This window comes from Haliotis cracherodii, unplaced genomic scaffold, assembly GCF_022045235.1.
Source record: "Haliotis cracherodii isolate W230 unplaced genomic scaffold, xgHalCrac1.p SCAF_12, whole genome shotgun sequence".
NCBI classification, from domain to species: domain Eukaryota; kingdom Metazoa; phylum Mollusca; class Gastropoda; order Lepetellida; family Haliotidae; genus Haliotis; species Haliotis cracherodii.
Genome location: NW_027266267.1, coordinates 12,707,376 through 12,734,392, shown reverse-complemented (window position 1 = coordinate 12,734,392; position 27,017 = coordinate 12,707,376). Strand labels below are relative to the sequence as shown.

At 40.1% G+C, this 27,017-nt stretch overlaps 2 protein-coding genes across 2 annotated transcripts; one reads left to right on the top strand and one right to left on the bottom strand.

Annotated features, from left to right (window-relative positions):
* The first annotated feature begins 1,893 nt into the window (after positions 1–1,893).
* Positions 1,894–27,017, top strand: LOC139457562 (uncharacterized). The gene is made up of 13 exons (XM_071238937.1): positions 1,894–1,999; positions 2,367–2,462; positions 4,252–4,347; positions 4,877–4,972; positions 5,271–5,360; positions 5,828–5,923; positions 6,417–6,512; positions 7,592–7,705; positions 7,942–7,981; positions 8,187–8,221; positions 26,227–26,310; positions 26,650–26,781; positions 26,955–27,017. Exons 1-12 carry the CDS (start codon positions 1,894–1,896, stop codon positions 26,760–26,762), a joined length of 1,062 nt encoding a protein of 353 aa, XP_071095038.1. The 3' UTR covers positions 26,763–26,781; positions 26,955–27,017.
* Positions 14,953–17,072, bottom strand: LOC139457949 (uncharacterized). Its single transcript, XM_071239292.1, has 4 exons — positions 16,876–17,072; positions 15,891–16,009; positions 15,559–15,703; positions 14,953–15,043 (listed from the first exon to the last, which is right to left on the bottom strand). Exons 1-4 carry the CDS (start codon positions 17,070–17,072, stop codon positions 14,953–14,955), a joined length of 552 nt encoding a protein of 183 aa, XP_071095393.1.

The following is a 27,017-nucleotide window of genomic DNA, read 5'->3' as shown; positions in this document are numbered from 1 at the left end:
CTTCTCCCAAAGAAGGCGATCTGACTAACCCTAAACACTTGCGCCCAATTCCTTGTTTGAACACACAGTACAAACTGTTTACAAACAAATACTACTACTACTACTACTACTACTACTACTACTACTACTAATAATAATAGTCAAGTAATGTTTATAATCAATTGATGTACATACACACGAAGAACATTTGATGAACATCGAATCAAGAGTTTACAACGGTTGATACAGATTGAATTATACCTAGCAGGACAATTATTTGACAGCATTCAAGAATTTACATATTATTGGCTATTAACTGTACAATACACCAAACACTAATTACATCACCCTAACCTAAAACATATTCCAACGTAAAACAGAAAATGACATTAAGCAAGATTCACAACAGTATTACGAAGTGAATATCTAAAATGTACACACTTTATAATAAATACTGATCGTTAGAGTGAAGATGAATAGATGACAAGTTACTTGTCAGAAGTTGTTTGATCAAGGTTACAACAGTATAGGGCCTTACTATAGCTTTCAAAAAGTTTTGTCGTTGACATGTGGGCGACATTTCCAAATTTGACACATCAGTGACAAAATTCATGTCCGATGCAATTCCCTATTTTGACTTGTACCATATGTCTCGCGTGTTTTTTCAAGTGAACAATTGACTTGCCTTTGCATGTGTTTGTGTCGGGTGCCACCTGCGTGGCAGTATACGCCCACCTGGTATCATCACTATTTGAGAGTGAGTCATACACAATGCTAATGATACAGTCGGAATCATTCAAATCGATTTCTATTCAATATGGAAAGGGTTTTGTCGCTTTTTTTGTATCACACGAATTTGTACCTGGTACGTGGGGTTTCTTCAGTACTGATGATGCAGCTACCGATAAAGGTTTTCATGTTTTGAAATATATTGCATAATCAATCTAATCAGCGATACTGGCCCTGAACCCTGTCCGAGCGTTATCAATCTTACCCTTAGCATTTTAAGATATTGAAACGTGGTCCGTCAGTTTGTTATATTCCCTTATCATTTTTCTCTACACACATTCACTAACATATCGCATGTTTCCTTATAAAATATTTGTAAAATGGCGTCAAATTTCCCCATCTTATCAACATGTTAATGTAACTAATGTTCAAATGACTTGTCGTTGTACAATCTGTATTTGTATGGTTGATGTGCATTCCTTAATAAACATGTACACTATATTGACAATACGCTGCATATTGTAATACTAAAGAGAATGAATGGAAATATCTGCGATTCTGCTGTTGTGAAGAACACAAACATATTCCACTAATAAATACAAAACGCCAAGGTCAGAATGAGAGTTAATAACCACACTTAAGTGAAATTACAACAATATCGCAACTGTATAAGGTGAAAAGTAATAATGACAAAAACCCCGTTATCATTAAATGTGATTAGTTCGTCATCACCCTGTCCAGTAATCAGACGAGGAAGCATGACTCATGTTGAACGATATACGAATGAATAAGTTGAGCTAAAGTTGCACTAGTGTTGTAGATGCATGTAAGATGAGAACTATCTTGGACTCCACTTGGTAACCATGAGGAGAATTTATACAGAAATTGCTGCGTAACAACCAAAACAGCTTTATGGATAACATTTTCTGAAACTTCACTAAAGTTTGTTTTGCCTCTGTAGGTGATATTTTACTGACGAGCTCACCATTAATACCAACCGATGGAGACCTCTTCACCTTGATCTGTAGCATCCGTAATGAATCTTCAGTAAACATTGGGTGGTGGCAGAACAACAAACCTGAGGTCGTTACTCAAAAGACTGATATTTGTGTTAAGCACGCTCTCGCCTATGGGCAGGACATCATCAACCGTATCAATGTGAGTTGCAGTAGCACGGCCCATAATATGACGTTTAGATTTAGCTCCACCACAGACCAAGGAGCAATGTGGCAGTGCGGGGAACAGGTTTCCGACAACGATATACAGCCGAGAAGCAACAATTATACACTAGGTGGGTATGACATAATCACTGTGTTTTACCTGATACCTTTAGCAATAAAGTAATTGTCACAAATGTAATCATCGATGGCATTATAGTATCTAAAAAACGAAATTATACAATAAGACTCATTTCAGTGACAGGCACATGGCATAGGAATGTAAATAACAATCTTTCAGGATTAACATTTTATCTAAATATATTTCATGTTTTTGGAACCTGGGCCTATTTCAGCGTCACTGTTTATTCAAGAACATTTTTATATATGGTCTACTGTTTTCCAAGGGGTATGCTCATCATATGCACAGAGATAAACACTAGTCCTACCTGTTAGGAGGAACATGCACAATCTTCAAGGCAATGACAAATCTACTTTCAGACGTTGCAGGTATTGTCATGTCAACACAGTCTTTACCAACAACGACCCGACATATTGATACTACATCTTATCCTGAGACAGTGACCGCAAAGAAAGGTAGCTATCTTTCAAATGTGCATGTCGTATTGAGGGTGTGTAGAAAGTATTCAAACATTCTTCATCAGGATTACCACTGTATCCAACAATTCGTTATCTCAATATATTGATTTATTTGGACTCAAGGTCAATTTTAGCTTCACTTTTTATTCAAGAAAATACTTATATAAGATCTACTGAAATGAATGGCTATCTTCTTCAAGTCTGTCTTCCAAGAAGTAGACTTATCATATAAACTCAACAACAAAAGTTCTTGTGACACCAATATGCTAGTGTATTTTTCAAACAAGTAGAGTTTGGTTTTCAATATTGTAGTACATGTATGGTATCAAGTCACAAAAAACGCAACTGCTACAGAAAAGCATGCATTCCATGCCAAAGTTGACTTTTATACAAGTCCCATGCATTTCACTACCCAAGAATGGGTAAAAACATGTGCGCTAACCGGATTCCATATGCATTGTTTAACATCATGCTGACAACAACCACTCAGAAAAACAACAATATTACGCAATTATTCAACATTACGAAATGCCACGCCTGTCCGAAAAATGAGCGTCTGCGAGCCATTGGTATGCTTGAAGCAGGATCGAGTCAACGTGATGTTGCAAGACAATTTAACGTCCACAGAAACACCATTTGGTGCTTATGGCAACGTTGGCAACAGACGAATGCAGTCAGAAACCATCCTCGGAGTGGCAGGCCACGCGTAATAATCGACAAGACAACTGGATTCGAACAACACTCCTACGAAATCGATTCCAGCCAGCAACAGTGACTGCAAGAAGCATCCCTGGCCTTCGACGAATATCTTCACAAACCGTACGTCGTCGCCTCAGATGTGCAGGGATTGTCACCAGAAGACCCACCAGACGTCCCATTTTGACAGGAAACCACCGTCAAGCACGTCTACAGTGGTGCAGACAGCGTCTACGCTGGACGGCCATGCGGTGGGGACAAGTTCTATTCACTGACGAGTCTCGTTTTCACCTCAGCCACAGCGATGGACGGATTCGAGTGTACCGACGTTGAGGTGAACGTTACGTCAATCATTGTGTCATGGAAGAAGATCGGTTCGGGGGCGGCAGTGTTATGGTATTGGGTGGGATTACAGCAAGACAGAGGACCCGTTTGATAGTGGTAGAGGGAAATCTCAATGAACAGCGCTACCGAAACGAGATCATCTGCCCTGTTGTTCTACCGTTTTTGCGTCATCATGGCCCAGGCATTACCTTTCAACATGACAACGCCCGGCCTCATATTGCTCGACTTGTTGAACGTGAATGTCACCTGGCCGGTTCGCTCCCCTGATCTCTCACCAATCTAGCACACATGGGATGAGATGGATCGGCGTCTTCGACGTCAACCACGTGTTCCACAGACACTCCAGGGACTTTGAAACATGCTCCAGCAGATATGTACAGATATCCCACAGGACTTTGTGCGACGCCTGGTCCATTCCATGAGACGAAGATGTGTTGCTTGCATCGCAGCCAGAGGTGGACACACACGCTATTGATTTGTAAATTGACATTTTGGCATGTTCATTTTTTTATTGAAATCATGCATTTTCTGAAGTCAGTATGGCAAATTAAACCATTTGAACACTTACATGAGTCTTTTATCTGTTGCAAACCGAAATTGTTTCAAATTTGGTAAAAAACATAACTTTGCGTTAAATCTTATTCAATGTCACTGGAACTTTTGTTGTTCAGTATACATAGGCACTAGTCCTTCCAGTGAGGATGAACATGCTGAAACTTCAAGTCAGTGACAAATCTGCTTTCAGATGTTGCAAGTTCTGTTTTGTCAACACAGTCATTATCAACAACGACCCGATCTGTGGATGTAACATCTTATCCCGAGACAGTGACGCCAAAGAAAGGTAGCTCTCTTTCACGTGTGCATGCCGTACTGAAGGTATGTAGAAGGTATTCCAATAAAGACCACTGTAACTTTAACAGTTCCGGACCTAATTGATGACTCTACTTTATCATAAACACCACGAGTATGCAACGATAATTATACGATATCCAAGTTAACAAATCAATATTAGAAGTTTAAATACCACAAAGCTATCGTTCATGTGGTTGAAGGCTTAACCCCCTGGATGCCACAGGGACATATATGTGCATGTCGTGCTGATAATATGTAGCAGGCATTACAACATCCTGCATCAAGATAAACATAATATCCAACAAATTGTTGTCTGAATATATTTAATGTATTTGGACGCTGAATCTATTTCAGCTTCAATGTTTTTTTCAGAAAAATAATTATATATAAATGGAATGAATAGCTTTCTTTTCCAAATCTGTTTTCCAAGACGTTTTCCAAACATACAGATGAGCACTTGTCCCACCAGAAGGGAGGAACATGCTAAAACTTCAAGTCAATGGCAAATCTTCTTTCAGGCGTTGCAAGTTCTGTTATGACAACACAGTCATTATCAACAACGACCCCATCAATGGATAGAACATCTCCTCCCGAGACAGTGACGCCAAAGAAAGGTAGCTCTCTTTCAAACAGGCGCGCCGTACGGAGGATATGTTGAATGTATTTAAACATTCTTCATCAGGATTAACATAATATCCAACAATTCGTTATCTCAGTATATTTGATTTATTTGGATGCTGGCTCTATGTCAGCTTCAATGTTTATTACTGATATATAATACATTGGAATGAATAGATTAATATTAAGTCTGTGTTCCAAGAAGTGTAATCAATATACATAGATAAAAACACTTGTCCCTCCAGTAGGGAGGAACATGCTAAAACTTCAAGTCAATGGCAAATCTTCTTTCAGACGTTGCAAGTTCTGTTATGTCAACACGGTCCTTATCAACAACGACCCGATCTATGGACAAATCATCTTATATCGAGACAGTGACGGCAGGTAGCTCTCTTTTCAATATGCATGCCGTACTTAGGATATGTTGAATGCCTTCAAACATTGTGTATCAGCATTGACATATCATCCGATCAATTAGACCACCTCTGTGTCTCATTTGTCTAACACTATAAACTAGGCATCAGTCCGGACTAGTACAAGCACCCTTACACACACGTGCATGCACGTCGCTATATAGGTGCAGTACTCTTGAATGCAACTTTAAACTCAATTTAACCTCACTCATCTCCAAATAATTCCTTGCCTAACATATTAGATTTATTTGGGAACTGGGTCTATTTCACCTTAACTGTTTACTCAAGACTTATATATGGTCTTCTGAAATAAATGGCCTTCCTTTCCAAGTCTGTTTTCCAAGAAGTAGACTCATCATATACATACATATAAACACCTGCCCTACCAGTAAGGAGGAATATGCCCAAACTTCAAGTCAATGACAAATCTATTTCCAGACGTTGCAAGTTCTGCCATGTCAACAAAGTCATTATCAACAGCAACCCAATCTCTGGCAACTACATCGAATCCCGAGTCAGTGACGCCAAAAAAAGGTAGCTCTCTTTCCAATAGGCATGCCGTACTGAGGATATGTTGAATGTATTCAAACATTGTGTATCAGCGTTTACATATCAACCAAACAATAAGACCACCTCTATGTCTCATTTGTCTAGCACTATTAACTCGGCATCGGTCCGGACTAGTACAAGCACCTACACAAACGTGCATGCACGTCGCTAATTGTAGCAATACTCTTGAACGCAACGTTAAACCCCATTTCACCTTACTCTCCTCCAAACAATTCCCTGTCTAAATGTATTAGATGTTTTTTGAGACCTGGGTCTTTTTCGGCTTCACTGTTTATTCAGGAAAAGTCTTATATATGGTCTACTGACGTGAATAGCTATCTTTTTTAAGTCTGTTTTACATGAAGTAGACTCATCATATACATACATATAAACACCAATATACATAGAGATAAACACCAGTCCCACCTGCAGCGAGCAACATGCCCAAACTTCAAGTCAGTGATAAATCTACTTTCAGACGTTTCAAGTTCTGCCATGTCAACACAGTCACCACCAACAGCGACCCAATCTTTGGCGACTACATCCAATCCCGAGACAGTGACGCCAGCAAAAGGTAGTTCTTTTTCAAATGTGCATTTCGCAAACATTCTTCATCAGGGTTAAAATATTTTCCATCAATTCGTTAATATAAGATATTTGGTTTATTTGGAACCTGGGTCTATTTCATATTTAATTTATATTAACAATAAATACTTACATATGACTTACTGAAATGAATAGCTTTTTTTGCCAAATCTGTTTTCGAAGAAGTATACTTTCATATACATAGAGATAAATACTTCGTCTACCAGTAAGGAGGAACACGCTCAAACTTTATGTCAATGACAAATCTACGTTCATCAGCTGCAAGTACTGTCATGACACAATGCTCGAATTAGAGTATACCCATTTGATCATGTGATAAGTAGTATAATACGTGTCGTCAGCTATGTATCATACACACTCAAGAACAAATACTGGAGTCTCTTTTCTGTATGCTTTTCGGGTGCGATATGTTCCAAGAAGTCATTAGAACGAAACGGTGTTTAATTGGCTCTTATTTAACGACGTGCATCGACATTGTGACCAACGATCCACGCCGTCAGCATACAAGGACACTATCAAGCAAGTCACGGAGCCTGACCATCCGGTCCATGTGTCGACTCGTACAACCTGCATATGTTGCTAGGGATATTTTCTAAAGAGGAATCCCCATAGGGCAAATACACCAGTGTGTATTAGAGCAACGTCTAACAAACCAGATTCTGAATTTTTCCGATTGTAGTTGAAAAAGCTAGGACATTCGCTGAGTTCCTGGGAATCTAAGACTCGCCTGGATCTGTATTCGTGGTTTTGTATCACCGTATGCGCCGTGCACGTGGACTGTTACCGACACGTATACAACCTGCGACTTCTATCAGCATTACACTTTATAGACAAAGTATTCACTCAGTTCTCCACACATTGCACACATAAAATCTCTCACCCTTGACAAGCTGGTCTATGTATGTCCTGGGCCAACTATTTTCAGTGAGTCTTTTACGTCACAGTCGCACACTCCTCAAAACATTGCACACAAGTAATACTCACACTTAACAAGCAGTTCTATACACAGTCTTGATCAATCATGTTGTTATCTTTCTCCGTCTACAGATGACAGTAATTCAGACACTCTCTACATCGTGGTTGGGGTAGTAGCCGGGGTTGTTCTGCTTATCATCGTTGTCGTGGTCATCGGGTGTATCCTATGGAGAAGAAAAGCGGCCCGTGTGTATTTGTATTGAGATTTAAGATAATTCAAGATGAAACGTTAACGTTGAATATGTACATTAACTTAAAAAATGACTATCTAATCTTATTGGCATTTGGACAACTGGCAATAATTTTCAATTTTAGTATTTATATATTTCCAATGATCATCAAAGTTAATTCTGGTTAGGATGAAACGCTTATATTGACATTTCCTACAATTATGAAACTCATGAAATAATGTCTTCTTCCAGATCAACATTATGATTTGAAAGAAGGAATAAATGTCAAAAGGTAAGTGTAACTCGTACTCTAGATTAAACACACAGTTCGCATGCACGCACACAAAACACGCACGTAAACATATTAAACACGCAAGTACACACATTTAACACACACAAACACACACACGCACAACACATACACACACACATACCAAGGTTTTACATCTTTACGTTGTTTTTGGAAGATCATTACAGTTTGTGTGTTTGTTTTCCAGCACGCCATTTTCTCAAAACACAAGCTCCAACACAGGTAGGGTTTTCAATTATTAAATTATCATTCGAATAAGCGCGGTATGAAAATGATAACTGATTCTAGAAGCATGCATACAAGAATGCATGACAAGATGGATGACTTCAGCTTTTCAGTAGTCAACTTTCCAACTTTGAATATTGAAAGGGTTTTGTCCCTTTTATGTAGGTGGTAACTGTAGAACAGGGCCTCATTAAAATCCATGGTTCATATGTTGCAGCCACATTTGTTTCACGGAAACAACAGTAAAACATATAGCGAAATTTTCGAAGTTTGTATAAGTATTAATAATAGCATTTAGTTATTAGTACTGGTATTGGTATTAGCAGTTTAGTACATAGTGTTGTAAGTATTACTATTAGCATTTAGTTAGTACATTGTGTACATAGCGCAGTTAATATTAGTGTTATTGTTAGCAGTTAGTTATAAGTATTACTATTAGCAATTTGTTTTAAGTATTAGCTTGGAGTATCGGTTTTCAAAATTTTAATGAAGAGGTGATGCTACACCTTTAAAATTATAAGCAAGTTATGCTTGGGTCAATCACTATCCTGCCAGACCCATGGTTTCAGCCAGGACAAATGCTCTGTTTTGGGGCCGACCCCTTGCTTTTTCTCAAGGATAGCTTTGCATGCTGTTTAACCTTCACTTGCACCTCAGTCACTACACTAACAAGTCATGGACAGATATCAGCAAGGTGACGCATCGTGAGACTTTTTTCATATACACTCGTATATTTATAATATATCCCTTTCGCAAATAAGAATTTATTAATTGGAGCAGGGTAAATCAGATATATTCTGTGATGTGTGAAGTTCTGTGAATGAATATTTTTTATGACGCTATTATCATGTATATGGTAAAGAAATTCCAAATGTGTGGACATTTATGATCGTGCTGAGATGCTTGGTATTTTGTTGTTTTATAATAGTTCTATGTTCAGAAATGTAAAATATGTATTTAAAGTAGCACTAATGTGATAATATAGTCAACATGTGTAAGAACATTGTGTGGGGAAGTCAGCATATTTCAATGTTTGTATGTATTTTGATGTGACTGATTAGCCCTGGTCATGTAGTCTTTGGGGTTTCTTCATTGATGCTTAGTTCTCCATCAGGCAAAACATCTGCTGAAAAGCAAACACTTTCCAACAGTTTTGTAGGTAAAACTTTGCCACAAATAGTATGTACGGTGTCTTGCGAAATCACATCTATTTGTTCGTTTGCTCAACTGGACTGAAACCTCAGCATTGATATTCGTTTTTCCTGCTCTCTACTTAATGTTAAAGTTGTACGATACAAAGGCTAGCTAAACCATCTGTGTCGTGTTGTTTCCAGCTTGGCACGCGTGAGGATGTAAGTGAGTGAGTGAGTGAGTGAGTGAGTGAGTGAGTGAGTATGGTTTTACGCCGCTTTTAGCAATATTCCAGCAATATCACGGCGGGGGACACAAGAAATGGGCTTCACACATTGTACCCATGTCGGGAATCGAACCCGGGTCTTCGGCGTGACGAGCGAACGCTTTAACCACTAGGCTACCCGATCGCCCCTGAGGATGTAAGTAGTGCATTGTTATCCATCAGCTCAGGAAAGTTCTGTCCATAAAGGTCATCTGAATTAGACCATTTCAAGCACAACCACTCAAGGTTGTAGGCAGAGTAGTGGCGCTCCGTCTCTGCTAGGTCCCCTGCTGGCATAATCAATCACTCCGGGTTGTAAACCTATTGCTGGCATATTATTGTCTAAGGCCATTGCCACCGGCATCTGTGTGCACTCCAAATGTTGGGGAGTAATCCACATAACTAATAACCGGATTCGTTGATAGACACTTCTTGAGTCTTAAAAGGCACTCTCTTGTGCTGAACCCCACTGCCACTGATCTTGCTTTTCTTAGGACTGTGGAGTTTGTGGATGAATCCAGAGGTGATGCGTTGTATATTGAATGCAATGACGGTGAAACATTACCTTACGCTGTTAAGGTCAACCGGTTCGGGTACTAGTGAGCCTGTTCCTTGTGCGTTACTAGTGGTGCCAGATCCACAGTGCAACCGGGAAGTGCCTGTGATTTATGGAACAAATGTGATTACCAACTTCTTGTAGGTTTGCAGGATAAGCCATGGTGCCAGATACTTCATCGTGGCAACTTAACCACGCCTTTGAGATCATTACCTTATGTGAGAAGATTGACTGGAGACCCTTGAACTGTATACAACGCTGGAAGTTCCAGAGTCACCACTGCAGCCAACAGTCGCGCTGTACTTACAGGCCAGACTACTAAAGGAGTAAGATGTGCAAGAGTTTGTGCTTTTTTACAGCCAATAGGAAGTCCATCAATCTATGCAGATATTGATATAACTCCCACAGTAAATGAATATGACAAAAGTTCTGGATTCATACAACTACAAGTTTTTAATGTTACCACACGTATTTTTACAAACAACCGAACTCAAGCCAGTTACATCGTCCACCTATTGGCAAGCCATTTGTAGAAATTTCAATTACGGAGCAAGTGGAGATTTAACAGAGTACCCTAACACCAGGAGAGTTTAAGAGAGGAAAATGAGTAATAAATAAGTTCCGGGACATTTTTTCTCAAAGGGCGAAGGTGACATAGGTATTTCAAATGCAGCTCAACATAGGATAGATCTGGTTGATGATGTCCCCTTCAGACAGCGACGCCGACGCATACCCGCCATGTACGTTGAAGCCATACACATTCAACAACGTGTAATGTTGTATTGGCACGAAAGAGGTCGAGTTGAGGATGTGTGTTGACTTCAGACAGCTGAATCGCAAGACCATCAAGTAAACCTACGCTCTTCACGAGATTGAAGAATACCGTGATTGTCTAATATCCTGTACATGGACAGTTGTGCACCGGGTTGAGCTAGCACATCATTCACAGTTGAGCCTCTTGGCTTCATTTTGTTTGTTCGATTCAACAGCCACTTAACAACGCCTAACTGAAGAGTGACTCGTTGGATGACATCTAGATATATTTCGAATCTGGCTTGATAATTATATATATTTATGGGGCTTACATACAGGGATCACTCCCTAGGACGAAGGAACTCTGCACTGTTAGGCGGACTACATAGAGGGATCACTCCCCAGGACTAATGAACTCTGCATTGATAGGCGGACTACAGACAGGGATCACTTCCCAGGACTAAGGAACTCCGCACTGTTAGAGGGCCTACATACAGGGATCACTCCCCCGGACTAACGAACTCAGTACAATAAGGCGGACTACATACAGCGATCACTCCCCAGGACTAACGAACTCAGTACAATTAGGGGGACTACATACAGCGATCACTCCCAAGGACTAACGAACTCAGTACAATAAGGCGGACTACATACAGCGATCACTCCCCAGGACTAACGAACTCAGTACAATTAGGGGGACTACATACAGGGATTACTCCCAAGGACTAACGAACTCAGTACAATTAGGCGGACTTCAGACAGGGATCGATCCCCAGGACTAACGAACGCTGCACTGTTAGGCGGACTACTTAGAGGGATCACTCACCAGGACTAATGAACTCTGCATTGATAGGCGGACTACATACAGGGATCACTCCCCCGGACTAAGGAACTCCGCACTGTTAGAGGGCCTACATACAGGGATCACTCCCCCGGACTAATGATCTCAGTACAATTAGGGGGACTACATACAGCGATCACTCCCCAGGACTAACGAACTCAGTACAATTAGGCGGACTACAGACAGGGATCACTGCCAAGGACTAACGAACGCTGCACTGATAGGGGGACTACAGACAGGGAGCACTCCCCAGGACTAACGAACGCTGCACTGATAGGCGTACTACAGACAGGGAGCACTCCCCAGGACTAACGAACTCTGCACTGATGGGGGGACTACATACAGGGATCACTCCCCCGGACTAACGAGCTGCGCTGATAGGCGGACTACAGACAGGGATCACTTCCCAGGACTAAGGAACTCCGCACTGTTAGAGGGCCTACATACAAGGATCACTCCCAGGACTAACGCAATCTGCACTGATAAGGGGACTGCATACAGGGATAACTCCCAGGATTTAGGATCTCCGTGCTGTTATTTGGCTTGCATAGAGTGAAAACTCCTCACGACTAAGGAACTCTGCTCTGTTACGAGGCTGACATACATTCCTCACTCCCAAGGATTAAGGATATCCGTACAAAGCATTGCGGTGCATTAGATAACTTTGTCTCCACATTTTAGACATTAAGTTCATATTATTATTTACCAATACATCTAGTTCTGCACATAACCTTTCCGAAAGAAGTATTTTGAAATTGGTGACACTGTTTGTACAGATGATGCCCTAATACTATTGTCTCATATGGATGTAAAGTTTAGTGTTTTGAAAATAAGAAATTAATTTAAAAAGACCATATTACAGAAAAAATCTTACAAAAAGTTACAAAAAAGTTTGATGTCCCCCGCCATGATATTGCTGGACTATTGTTAAAAGTGGCGTAAAACCATACTCAGTACAAACAAAATCATGAACTTTTATGTTTTTTTTTGGTTAGCTGGGTAGAAGCCCCCTTCTCAAAGATATTAAAGTAAAAATAATCACGTTTGGGTCTAAAGTAGAATTTACAAAACGCCTACTTCTATTCAAAATATGATCAAACTAGCCTCAGCTATATTTAGTTGTCACAGGGTTTCATGTAATCTTCCTGGTTAAAAGCACCCTTTTCCCCCAAAGTACACGATTGAAGTTGGCAAATGTGGATTTCGGGTTTTGCAAATTAAGCACAATTTTCTATATATCGAGTCTTCAAAATTGTCAAAAAGCTTGAATAGCATTTATCAAATTTCTCTTTAGCCCTTTAATAACTTATTTTGAACATGTTGTCAACGCGTGCCAGTTGGAAGAACAAACTAATGTGTGGTCGTATTTGTACATTATGAAAGTTGTTGGTGATGTGGAATCAACCAATATATGCTCATCGAATTGCTTTACTCCTGAAACATTACTAACCGTCTCCGTGGTCTAGTGGTAGAGCGTCCGCCCGGAGAGCGGAAGGTCCGGGGTTCGATCCCCGACCGCGTCATACTTGTTGTTACCCTGTATGGCGCTCGGCATTAAGGGGCTAAAACAAGGACTAGTCGGCTCGGAGTCAGTATACTGTGTCTGAGTGGGGTATTCATGTTAAACTGCGGCATGGTATCTCAGTGAGCTAGTACAAGCAGCCATACAAACACACACACGTACATGCACGTCGCTATATAAGCGCAGTAATCTTGGACGCGACGTCAAACCCCATATCACCTCACCTGAAACATTACTCCGTCCAGAAAAATACGTATGCTGACATCATGACGAAAGCTGTTGAAGCTCCCGGCTAATCCTCTGCCTGCCTCACTGTGTCATCTCTGTGTGCACCTCATACGCCGATGTCCCCGGCTCAGGTGTAACAAAGTTCTGTTCTGGTTCATATTGTTTTGCATTTGTGCTTAAAAAATACTGTTCTCAAAATAGCCTCCAGTGGTTATGTCAGAAAAGACGCTTCCACTCACATTTAGACTAAAAACACAGTCACGACTTAATGTATTTTTATTAGCTACGATACGTTCATCTCGATATCACGGAATGGTGACTCATGTACCGACGCCGGCGGATATTGATTCCATGCAAGGAACTGTCCGTTCGTGAAAACGTATCGGCGGGGATGATAAGTTAAAAATGAAAATATTTTTCTGTAGTGATTTCTCAAATTGAGACGCAGAGGTTAACCAAGAAATCGGTCAGTACAGAACTAAATTATGAAATCAGTAAATGACGACATAAGATCAATGAATGGTCAATGAACTATAGTTGAACACGCAGTTTCAGGTTTTAACCTTAACCATAAAAAATAATAACATGGGTCTAAAACATGATAGCCGCATAAGTAATCGGCTCCAGAAGTAATGCCCACGAATGTTCAGAATATATACACTGTTAAATGTTTTGAAAGAGGCCTGGTCCTCATTGGGTGTTAGAAATTCGGTGTTTCTAAATTAGTGTCCAAACTAGATCAGATATAAGTAAACTCGAAAGGCCTCTCGTTTCTGTCTTGTCCATCCCATGTAGCAGGTACAGCCAGTCTTCAAAAACTGTGGGGAGGACGGGTGGCCCAGTCGTCTAAGGCGCCGAGATTCGCTGTGCAGAGTTGTGCCTATGATTGTGGGTTCGAATCCCGATTTGCCCAGACTATGTTTCAAGGTGCCCGAGGGTTTCACCGAAGTGGTAAACGTCTGAGACCTGCATCAGTTCGGGCTTTCCTCCCACATTAATCTGACACACCGTGATATAACTGGAAAACTGTTAAAAGCGGCGTCAAACCAAACTCACTCACTCACTCTAAAACTGTGTTATCCAGAAACTTTTCGAACGATCAAGTCTACTACGTCCATGTACAAATCAACTCTAAAAACTACGGTACATAACAATTCTGCAAAACTCACCTCTTCAATACTATTCACGAAAACAGTTGGAATGTATTACTGTAGTTAATTATTTTCCTGCCACTGACAATAACCACACACAAATCTACAACAGTGTCTACCGCCACATAACAATATATTTAGGTGTCATAATGTTACACAACATATATATTTTCCGATAAAACGTGCAATCATATGCTTCAGGTTCAACATACATGTCTGGTCCGGTCACTTCAAAGTACACAGTAATTACAATGTTGGGGTTGAATAATTGACACCTATTTTCAGATAATAATGGTCTTATGAATCACTGCATCAGGAGGGAATATTACATTGATCTTGACTTTCGTCTTGTTCTCCGAAAGAACAAAGCACCTGCAAATACAAAAATGAACAATGCAAATAAGTACATATTTGTATAACGACATACAATATAGAGTGAATATAAAGTGTTCGATTACAAATACTACAGGTAATGCTCATAATGCATGAAGGTGCACCTGTATTGACTGAAATTTAGTGAGTTAGTACAAAATGGAAATTCATTCATTTTTTTTGCCAGATATCAGTCGTAAAGGCACCCCATTGCAATGATATCAGCCGACAGTATTTGTGTTGGCTTACTAAATGTGTAAGACTACTTTAAATCGGTACCAGTGTTGATGAGTGTATGTCCATGAATGACTATATTCAACAGCAAAATCATGTGATCGTGCGAAATACCAATCCATAAAATTTCATTGACTGAATAGTCATTTTTAAATTTTGTTCTTAAAACACCAAGAAACTACAATATCCCGAACGCGCGACCCTTTGAAAAGGGGAACGCCCACACAGAATAAAGTCGAGTCGAATAGACGTGTTTCCATAATAACGAATATACATTTTACCTTTTTCTTCCAAACAATACGATCCATTTTTTAGTTATGAGAAAGTTTGATATGAAACTTGGTAAGCGATAGTAAACGGTCTTCTGGAAAGTATCTGGTCCATAACTCCATAGTTTTTCCCCAACTAGAAACATCAGTTTTTGGACTGTAAGAAAATAAGAAGATTGAGCACACCCAATATGTACTTACAGTGTACCCTCTACTTAATCATATATGAAAGACATCAGTTTCTTGTTCGTTATTTTGTAAAAGACGAACACACAACGTGGTGTAAGGACAATATCAATATATAGTAATAAAACAGTGGCGCACATATGGCCACACAAGCGTACCTTTAGGCCAGTAGGTTAGAGTGCTTGCAGGCAATCCTATGAAGTGTACATGGCTATTTCCTCCGTCATAGTCGCATGGCTGTATTGTTCCAAGCGAGAATTGGACTGCATACAACCTCCTGGAAGAATACACGAATTATGTTTGGGATATTTAGCAAATGTAGCAACACAACATGGAGTATGCTCAGTAAACTGAGGCAGTACCTGAGTGTTTTGTTGATGGTTTGTTTGATATATTTTCTAATTACGAAAAAAGGACACAGGACGTATCCAACTGTGTACATGATGACTCTGACTACCTTATTACTGATCGCTTTACCTGAAGTACAGGTCCAGATTAAGGTGGAGGAATTGTACTTGATACATGTTCACATGTGACATGAGTCAAAGGCATCTCTCAGATATACAGTATATTTATCTAGCAAACAATAATGATCATGCATCTTCACTAGTTAGTAGGTTGACTGGCAGGGTCTGTTTTGCAGGTTTTGTCGATGGACTGTTGTAGATTTTGTGTTTGAGTAGTCCATTAAGTGCAAACTCAGCAAACATGGTGTACATTTTTTAGGTCAAGGTGAACCGGTTACTATCCTTTCCGTGGCCAAAGTGTATTGAAACGGAATGATTTCTCGCTCCATTTTAACACTTGAATAAGTATCGAATTAGACCGGGTTTACAAAAAAGAGTATTCCATTAAACCGTTATGATGACCTCAGACTATTGTTATTAATATTGATGACGAGTCCGAGAAATCACTCGAATAATCACTCGAATATGTTGATTCCGTAAAGAGAATCAAACGAACCAAGAAGACCCCACTACAGGGTTTTCTCCATGTCATATCCGTTTGGACCATCTTTTTTCAACCGGTAATCATGTTCAAGCTAACATTGTGTACATGTATATCATAACAACAAAACTATCCGAGATATATATATATATATAAATATATATATATATATATATATATATATATAACACTTACTTGTTGTCAGTATCCAAATCCATACTGGAATATTTGTCAAATATCTGAGCTTTGTCCTGTAAGACAATCCTCGGTTCAGGCTTTCCTAGGTCGGTTGACATGATATCAAAAACAGGTCCACCTCGTGTAAAGAACAAACGGTCCACACGCGTGTCAATGCAAACGCCAAAGATATGACTTCCTGCAAAATGAAACATCGTCGATATATCAACAAATATAGCTATTGTGGGTATTTTAAATGTATTGGAACACATATACTATAATTAGTAATATAAAAGCGTGAACTTTTAATATAACCGTCATCAATATCCTAGATAGATCACAACGACTATAAATAATTGAAATTGTGCCAGCAGTGAGTGGATGGCTGCTTGAACAATCGTCAACTTCCTCAGGGTAAGATGTTACATATTACAACCATCTTTCCGCACCACCTGGGTAAGATGTAACATAGTGTAACATGTCATCCACAACACCAGAGTAAAATGTCACATATTGTAACCTTTCTCCAATACCACCAGAGTAAGTTGTCACATAGACTAACACCTCACCACCAGGCTAAGATATCACATATTGTAACTATCCTTCTAAACCACTTGGCTAACATATCACTTATTTTAACATCACTTTCACACCACCAGAGTAAGATGTTACATAGTTTAACCACCCTTTCACAACATCAGCGTAAGATGTCACATATTATTAATAACCTTACACACCACCAGAATAGCATGTCTCATAGTTTAACCACCCTTCCACACCACCACAGTAAGATGCCACATATTATAACCACCCTTCCACAACACCAACGTTTAATCACCCTTAGTTTAATCACCATTAAACACCATCAGACTAAGATGTCACACAGTGTAACCACCCTTCTACACCATCAAGGTAAGATGTCAAACAGTTTAATCAGCCTTCCGTACCACCAGAGTTAAATGTCTCATAGTTTAACCACCCTTACACACCAATAAGGCTAATATGTCACACAGTGTAACCACCCTTCCACATCGCCTGGGTAAGATGTCTCATAGTTTAACCACCCTTACACACCACCACAGTTAAATGTCACACAGTTTAATCACTCTTAAACACCATCAGGCTTTAATGTTTAATGTAACATAGTTTAACACCCCTTCACACCACCAGGTTTAGATGTCACATATATATTGTAACCACCCTTCCACACACCCCACAGGGTAAGCTGTCAAGAATTATAACCATCCTTCAACACACCACAGGATAAGTTGTCAAGAATTATAAAAACCCTTCCACAAACCACAGGGTAAGCTGTCAAATATTAATGGGGTAATACCTGTTTTGTCCTGGAATACATGTTAAGACTAGGTGTTAAAAAATGAATAGTTGTACACCAGAATTTTGAAGTATATGAATGTGTACTTCATTTTATAACAGCATACGTAGCAGTATAAATTATTCACTAATATTTTCTAAAAGCAAGTTTTATCTTTCAAAATACACAAAAGATAGTTGTTAGTCATTGCAGATTATTCTACTGTTACACTTATAACCTCTTTGAACGACGAATAATAGGCAAAGAAAGTGAATGTGTATTGGTACTTTCTCCAACGGATGATGCCGTGGGCTACTAGATGTGAAAGATACATATTTACAACATCGCTTCAATTTGTACTAGAATGGGGATATATCCCAATCAACAAATAATTGGCGTAAGAAGCTATTAAATGGATCGGGTGGTAAAGCTCGATGATTTGGTGGATGCATGTCATTGCATCACACGACCTTAAACGAGAAACAAACAAACAAATAATAGCTAAATAAGCACGCGTTGTACTGAGTGTGGCTTACGTCCTTGAGAGCATTAACAAGCACATATATTTACTTAAACAAAACAGATTCTACCTTCTGAATGAAAGGTTGCTGCTTCTCCCAGTCTGTTCCGGTAAGCCCACATTATACTCTTGTCAAACGTCCAGAACAGTCTTCCCCTGTTCGCATCATAGGCATATTGGTTGATAAGAGGCTTCTCTGATCTAGGCACTTTACTCCAAATGCCTGTCTTGAGGTCAAATGAATGGAAGCGTCCTGTTCCGAACGCTCTATAGTCTTGCACAATCACCTGACTGACAGTCTGGCCACTCAGAGTTGTGAGGTGTCGTGGCACCAACGAGACATCTGAGACATTTGAGACATCAGGGACATCTGGGACATCTGAGACATCTGGGACATCTGAGACATCTGTGGAAGATGACTAAAAATGAGCTGAGACAGATTTTGTCTTCATTTGGATAAAAATCGACTGAACCGCAAAAGAAACGTCACCCCAAGTAACATGGCATGAAAAGTTGTCATTTAAATATCTGGGTTATTTTTGTCAAAGGTTCTAAAATTTAACATTACCTTATCCGGAAAAAATAAATTTGATGATAAAAAAACAAAGTAGATGACAATAAAACCGATAAACTCCATGCACGTGAGTTCCGTGCTAATTGAAATCGCATGCGTTCCCCTATTTCTTGCCCTATCAAAATCCACCCAGATCGGATAACATTCATTCGTTATTGAATTGCTACCACATGCCAAGGTTGACAAGAAATCAGCGACACCAAGCCCTTTGACGATTGCAAGGATCAGGATCGTCACATTGCACGACAGCATCTTTAAGATCGCTTGTGTTACTGCTGTAGAAACTGCTCGACAGGCAATGGGTACAGACTAGCGACACCGTGCCACGGCGATTGACGAGCAGGCACCACCACTGTCACAGGCCACACAGACCGTCTTCAGTGGGCAACACAGCACCGGCATTTGTGCCACCAGCAGTTGAGAGGATGAGAGCCGTTACTGTATCTCAGCAGCAGATGAGAGAGAGCCTCTGGCGACGCCGGGGGAAAGTTATTTGGATGCTTGTGTTGTTGTGGAATTGGTCATGCACATAGGGTCGGCCATGTGGTCTTCCAGAACATCGGCTAAGGGAGAGGAAATTGTGTCACAGCAGCTCAGTACATTGATCAAGTCTTGAGACCACATTTGGCACGTCGCCGCAACCACGAGTTTCAGCATGATAACGCCCGTACCCACACTGCGAGAGCAACAAAAGACTTCCTCCAGCAGTATGGCATCAGAACCATGCATTGGCCTGCCTTCAGTCCCAATTTAAATCCCATTGAGCACCTTTGGGACGAGACGGCTAAATGACGTCCGACCAAGGCCGACAACTGCAGCTGATCTGCTTCAGGCGTCCCTTAGAGTGTGGGCTCAAGTGCCTATGGCCTTCATCAACCGCCTCATCCATTGCATGTATCGACGTTGCACAGCAGTCATCAATGCACATGGCAGGCACACGATATACTGACTTGTGATGCTATGTGTTGTGAACTGTTGTTTAAATACTGAAATCATTAAATGCGGACATATCCTATCGCTGTGGTAATCAGAAAAATAACATGGGCTATATATATATAGACTATATCTGGTAAAATTGTTTGTTTTCATGAAAGTGAAAATCACTGTTATTTAAATGATAACAGGGACTCAGCGATTGGAAAGGTGTTAATGCCGTTTTCAACAGCATTTCAGTTATATCACGACGTGTCTGTTTTATGTGGGAGAAATCACGAAACACGTTACTCTAAGACGTTTACCACTATAGTGTAATCCTCGAGTATTGGTATGGCGCGGAAACACAAAGTATCATATCAGGTCGAACCGGGATTCGAACCGGGATTCGAACCGGGATTCTTGCACGTAACTAGGGACGCAACTCTGCACAGCAACGTACGACGCCATAGACACTCATGACATCCGTACAGCGATGAATGGTGACCTATACTCTGAAAGATCTCACATACAAGTAATAGGGATCAGCTTCCAGCTAAATAGGGCTGCACTACTGTGGAATATATATTTACTTATGTCAAAATAATTTAAGACAAATAAGAAACTAAAATAAGCCGATACTTTTATTTCTGTAACCGTTACTTGGATCGGTAAACCCGCACTTTAATTTCAGAATACCAGTGTCTCACAAACATGTATATGTCAAAATATTGTGAATATTTTAGTTTTAGCTTTTATCAGTCTCATTGTATATAAAACCTGTGATTTTGCTTTACTGGTATACTGTACATTCCATTTGGAATGTTTAGAACTGACTTCAAACATATTTGCGTTAGATTACGAAATTTGAGTAGCTGATTCCCATCAGTGTGCACACCTCCATACACATAAAAACCAATACTGAAGTCATTTATAAATTAAGTAAAAATAATACTTCAGCAGTATAATTAGTAATTAACACAGAACACAAGCTAAGAAGAAGATAACAATACGAAATCAATGACATTATTCGGTGCAATAATACAACCCAGGCCCCGCTCACCATGTTATCCACACATCAAAAAGCAGTATTTTTTTTTGTTTTCACTGTTTGTGGTTTGGTTATAATATCATGGAAATAGTTGCACTTTATACATTATAATTGGTTGATGTTGCGATAGCGTATATATGCTCTAAATGTGTGTTGTTGCGAATAAAACGTTCACTTTTCTCACTCATGAACCTATCTGAAACTAACAATATAATTCATGGAAAATCAATGCTTACCTTTGCTTCCAACCTCAGATTTGATAGGCAACTGTGACGTCATATACCAATACCACTTTCCAGTTGTCTTATTCGTTTCTGTGACCTCAATGTTATTGACGTTCAGTTGGCATTCTCCATCCACATAGAACACGCCTCGACAGCCAATGGTTAAAGAACACAGTTGACAACATTCAATCCTCGAGAGCAGAAGTCCATGTGGAACACTGACGTCCTCTACGTATATCATTTGCCATAGTGATGCTTGGTCCTGGCATGCGTACATGTGATACTGCATCAACATAACCAACTGTGTCCAGATCATTTTGACACCACAGCTCGTTGATGCACAATTGGTCTTATCAGAAGATCAGTTACCAATGTAATCTGTAAATAAAGGACATAATACAGGTCATTTCGACCGGCATGTTTACCCTGTAGCTACGCTTTCTTATTTTCATTGTATCTAAGACTACCGCTGTATGGTGTTGCATGCCCTATTTACAAGAAAGCTGTTTGTAGATCTTTGTTCCAGGTTTGTTACTACTATACCCGCGCTCGTATATTTCACCGAGGTGGTAGTTGTATACAATCGACAGGACTCACCTGTGAGGACTCCTAAGTAGAATGCGTCCCCATTAACCTCTACTTGTCGTATTAGTGGACTTGGGTGGATTGGCTTGATTTTTGGGATTGTAAGTCAGTTAAAATCTTTGATATAAACTGAGGCAAACGGCCTCTCAATCCAAAATCATGTAAATCTTTTAAACTCCCGTCTTTCCAGGTAGTGTCATACGCTTTTTCTAAATCGAAAAAGATAGACACTGCATGCTGATTATTAATTTTTGCATTTTTGACAAATGATTCTCACCGAACTACATGGTCAACAGTGCTTCCATCCTTTGATTTGAAATTTTTTAACCCCTTTTCAAGGGACCATTAATGAATTTTAATGAGACAGATTTGTAGCTGCCTCTCTATTGTATGCATATTTTTTTCTACGACAAGAAACATTAAAATTATCCACAAAAAGTGATCTACTGAATCACTTAAAACCTTTGAGAGACTCTATACTAAATAGAGTGACAGACAAAATCCTGCCTTGTGGGACACTCTGACACTGATGGTAATGATCAGACAGGGTAGAACTTACGCGGACCTGAAATTCGCGTTTTGGGGTTTCGGCCTGATGAAAAGGGCAGGATTTGGAAGGGGCCATGTGTTGGCCTTCACAGTTTGAACATTTCAGGTCTACTCTGTCCGTACAGTCCGTACTATCATGGTTGCCACCACAACGAAGACAACGTTGGGGCGAGTACAAGTTTTCGAACCATGTCCAAACTTTTGACACTTGTAGGATTGGAGTGGATTGGGGACAAACACCTCTACTCCTATGTTGTCATAACCAGCTTTAATCGAATTCGGAACCGATGGACGGTCAAAAGTGAACAGATATGTTTTCTTTTGAACAATATTTGATTTTTCATTCTTTAGGGTGAAACGATTGCCTGATTGAACTCCTTGATTTTGAAGTTCTGAAACAATCTCGGCTTCTGACATATCCGACAGTGAACGTGTCCTGTCATGGACAATGCCACGGTAAGAGTTCAGAGTCCGGTGTGTAGAAACAACAACATTCACATTGGCAAACTGGGTGATTGTTTATAAATGAATAAATTGCTGCTTTTGCACACAATCCACCAAAAGAGATCCACTGTGCAAACGTGTCACGTTTTTCACATCCCCATAATAGCCATGAACAGCTTTGGATATAGCGAAAGGGATACATTTTGTTGGTTCATGATCTGAAGCTTCGGTCACAAGGAATCAAGCCAAGGAATCAACATGTGTATCAATCTCAGACGAACTTGTAAATGTCTTCGTTTAGAACCAGAATGATTTTGAGCCATGGTGAAAGAAAATGATTCAGCATCACTGCTCCCCACCCACCATGGAGTGTCAACAAGGACAGTGTTAAATTGCATCGGATCACCAGGATGCAAACACCAGGGATAAAGGGTTGTTATACGCCAGTGAATATGACACAGAGAGCAATATTTGTATACCAGATTAAATGCCAGGCCGGTTCTGCCCATAACAAGAAAATGGATACATATTGAATTTGGAGGTCAACTGCACCAGATTGCCCTATGAGCAACGGCCCCCTGGCAAAATGGCGTCACCAGCCCTGGCTCCAGTGCCCTCAACCACCAGAATCCCTTCCTCCAACGACACAGGAGCGCAACCCACGGCAAACAGGTTGCCCAATTTAGTCGGGGGAAGAGCGATTAGCGCTATCTAGCACTGACCACTGCCAGTCACCTTTTTAAAATGTAAGAACCGCTGTTGAACACGTTCAGAGAGTGGTGGAACAAGTCTAATCTGCTTGGAAAAAATATAAGGATCCATCACCTACTGACGCACAGAAAGAGTGCTGGTTCTGAAATTTGTTGTTTCTGCCTAATTTCTTTATCAGCTTACTATCTCAATTTTTCATTCTCAGCTTCAATTCCAAATGTTTCTGCTTCCATTTCTCTGAGTCAAATTTCTTCTTCCATTGCTATGTTTTTCTCTTTCAAATTCTAATCTCTTTAAAGCCAAACAACATTTTTTGGCTCCAAACAAAGCCAAAGCAGCATTTCTCAAAATGTCTTCTTAAACTAGGAACGTTATCAAAATTGCGTCACTTTGGCCTTAATCCTACATGATTTCATGTCAAGTTTGTAACACTTGGCCAATTTGACCAGTTGTTTCGTAGAAGGTCGGCTAACTCCTAACACCTCTACACAAAACATCATGGCTGCTGTAGGCTTCACCTAATATTAGACAATAAAAAGTTTATTCAATTATTTGACAATTTTTTTGTGATATATCAAATTTCGATCCTGGTCGATGAATCCCATAAGAAACAATGTAAAACAGTTACAGTCATTGTTTAAAATAAATTTCATTGCCATTTAACACTTACTTACTGTCTGCGGATCCCTTCAAGCATAGTTTGTGTGCTGTCTCAGAGGCTGACATTGTGTATGACTGTGTTAAAGACACCCATGGAGACGGCTGTCTAATAGCATGTCCCATTTTGCTACAAAAATAGGGTAGACGATAAATGATTCCAATTATTATTCATAATTAATACATATCGAATAAGAGTGAACATAGATGTGCTACAGTCGGTTTATTTAGGTATTACCAGTTGCATCCTTACAGATATAATCTACAGGGAAAATGTATTCTTCCCTCCTGGTGATAGTATTACTCTTGACGTCCACTTAATAAATGAAACGTGTCACATTGTCACGAATTTAGTCAACCAAGTTATTGTGTTGATATCTCTTTGAGATGATAGTATATGTCAGGAAGAGTTGCTGCCACAAATTGCTTCTCATAAAGATTTATATCCAAGATAACCAGTGTCACTTTTCGCACAACTGCAGACTGATGTATCAATAATGTAGTTCACTGTCAAATCCTTCAGCAATATGCATTGCATGATAAAAACAGGACGCCTATGATTGAGTGTGTGAGTGAGTTAATGATTTGGTGAGAGCGTGAGTGAGTGAAGTTGATTTTACAAATTTAAATGTTACTAATAACCTGGGTATGTATTTTGCACAAGCCTTCATTTAGTCTGTGTAAGCTCAAAGCGCTAACATTCTCCTGATCAATTGATCAGTGCACACTCGATTTTCATTCTCAACTCCATTTGGCGCATACAACCCAAGCTGCATTGACAGGCGCTAGAAGTTAAAACAGTCTCATTTCCATCTCATTGTACCGCTGTGTGAACAGAGGCACATTTCGAGCAAAGTCACTTACCAAAGAAGACAACATGTACTACATATGCTGCGGTTAGAGGCAGAACCGAACTCCTAGAAACTCTGAGGAGTCACTCTGCTGAAGGCTGTCATCCATGCAAGTAATCTCCGAAACTGGCGTTGCTTAACTTCACCTGATTTATGACCTGTGCGCCGTGCCACCACTTAACCAAACTAAAAAAATAAAAGGCGACTGAACGAAAGCAAGCTGTTTGCTGTGAGTTATGTCCCTGTGGTCGTGGACCAAATGCCATCTGCTCACACCTTGAGTATACGATTTGGAAGCATCTGTTTGTTTCTGAAAGTCAGAAGAGCTCACGCTATCGCCTGATCTGAAAGTCAAGAGTGAGTGAGTGAGTGAGATGGGTTTAACGCCGCTTTTAACATTATTCCAGTTATATCACGGTGAAACGCATGAGCACGGGTATGGTGCTGACAAACCTTGAAACATAATCGGGGCGAACCGGGATTCGAACCCACAATCACAGGTTTCTGGCGTGCTCATGGGACACAACTCTGCACAGCAAACGCAGCGCTTTAGATGACTGGGCCACCCGTGCCCCCGAGAGTCACGAGAGTTTATTTACTTTCCTCGTCGACTCTCGAAGCTCGTCTCTCGCTTCTAAATATATTTAACCAATCACAAAGGGGGATCAAATATTTTACTGTTAATATCCACAATCCTCCATGTGATCATATCCTCTACTGTGTCCTCATCACCCTGCCGGCTGACCATCCTAATCCACATGACACAATCACACAAACTCTTAGTCTGTCATACACATGCTGCTGCTGCAAGTGTATCATACACGCAATCCTACATGGTTATTATACAGCAGATACTGATGCGTACAAAGGTCATATGACATCTCTCGAATCCCCCTGAACGAAAGTAACCCTTGTCACAGCCAATTTACGTAGCGTAAGTTCCGTATTCTGTTATATGTAATTGTATATGTTTCAGTGGAAAATGACTTATATGAAAGATCACCCAATGTCCCTCCAATCAATGCAGCTGCGAATCAGGAGGAGGATTTTATTTTGTCAGGTAACTGCATATAAATATCCAACTCTAAATGTTACAAGCATTAGCTTTGAACTCATTCTATATGCTCGCTCTGCTATATATGTGCTTAATTATAACATGTTCATACGTTTTCTTTAGTAAAGATATATTCGCCCCAATCATGTTTCTAGGTTTGTCACTACCATACCCGTGCTCGTGGGTTTCACCGAAGTGGTAAACGTCTGAGACCTGCATCACTTCGGGCTTTCCTTCCACATTAAGCTGACACGCCGTGATATAACTGGAATACTGTTAAAAGCTCACTCACTAGTAATGATATATATTATATAAATTCATTTAAACATCACATTTCTTCACCAGATGCCTACGCGAGTGTTGACATGGCAATGGAGAACACGTGCACACCACAGGAGCCGGTTTCGTCTGGTGGCGTCGACTTAGAGAACCTGTACGCTAAACCTCACAAAGGCTAACCTTCCAATGTTGAACATGGTAAGGAAAAGCTTAAATGCATACTCTTGTAGTTGATGTTATTGTTCATATTTAATGTCCATGGACGATTCACATATATTTATCTTTTTTTTCTCAATTTTTCTATGGTTAAAGATTATGGAGTCATGAATGGAAGTATGACACAAGCTTACTACCAATTGTGTGAACTTCAGTTTCAGACGTATACACTGAAGTACAGAAACCCAAGAAAAATACCCAAGATCCGTTGGTGTCTG

Coding starts and splice junctions, on each gene's coding strand:
- LOC139457562 (XM_071238937.1), top strand. CDS start 1,894: ATGACGTTTAGATTTAGCTCCACCACAGACCAAGGAGCAATGTGGCAG. Junction 5,924..6,416: donor GTCAGTGACGCCAAAAAAAG/GTAGCTCTCTTT, acceptor ATCTACTTTCAG/ACGTTTCAAGTTCTGCCATG. Junction 8,222..26,226: donor AAACACAAGCTCCAACACAG/GTAGGGTTTTCA, acceptor TATATGTTTCAG/TGGAAAATGACTTATATGAA.
- LOC139457949 (XM_071239292.1), bottom strand. CDS start 17,072: ATGTTTCATTTTGCAGGAAGTCATATCTTTGGCGTTTGCATTGACACG. Junction 16,010..16,875: donor GATTTGGATACTGACAACAA/GTAAGTGTTATA, acceptor GTATTCTTCCAG/GAGGTTGTATGCAGTCCAAT. Junction 15,044..15,558: donor GTATTGTTTGGAAGAAAAAG/GTAAAATGTATA, acceptor TTGTATTTGCAG/GTGCTTTGTTCTTTCGGAGA.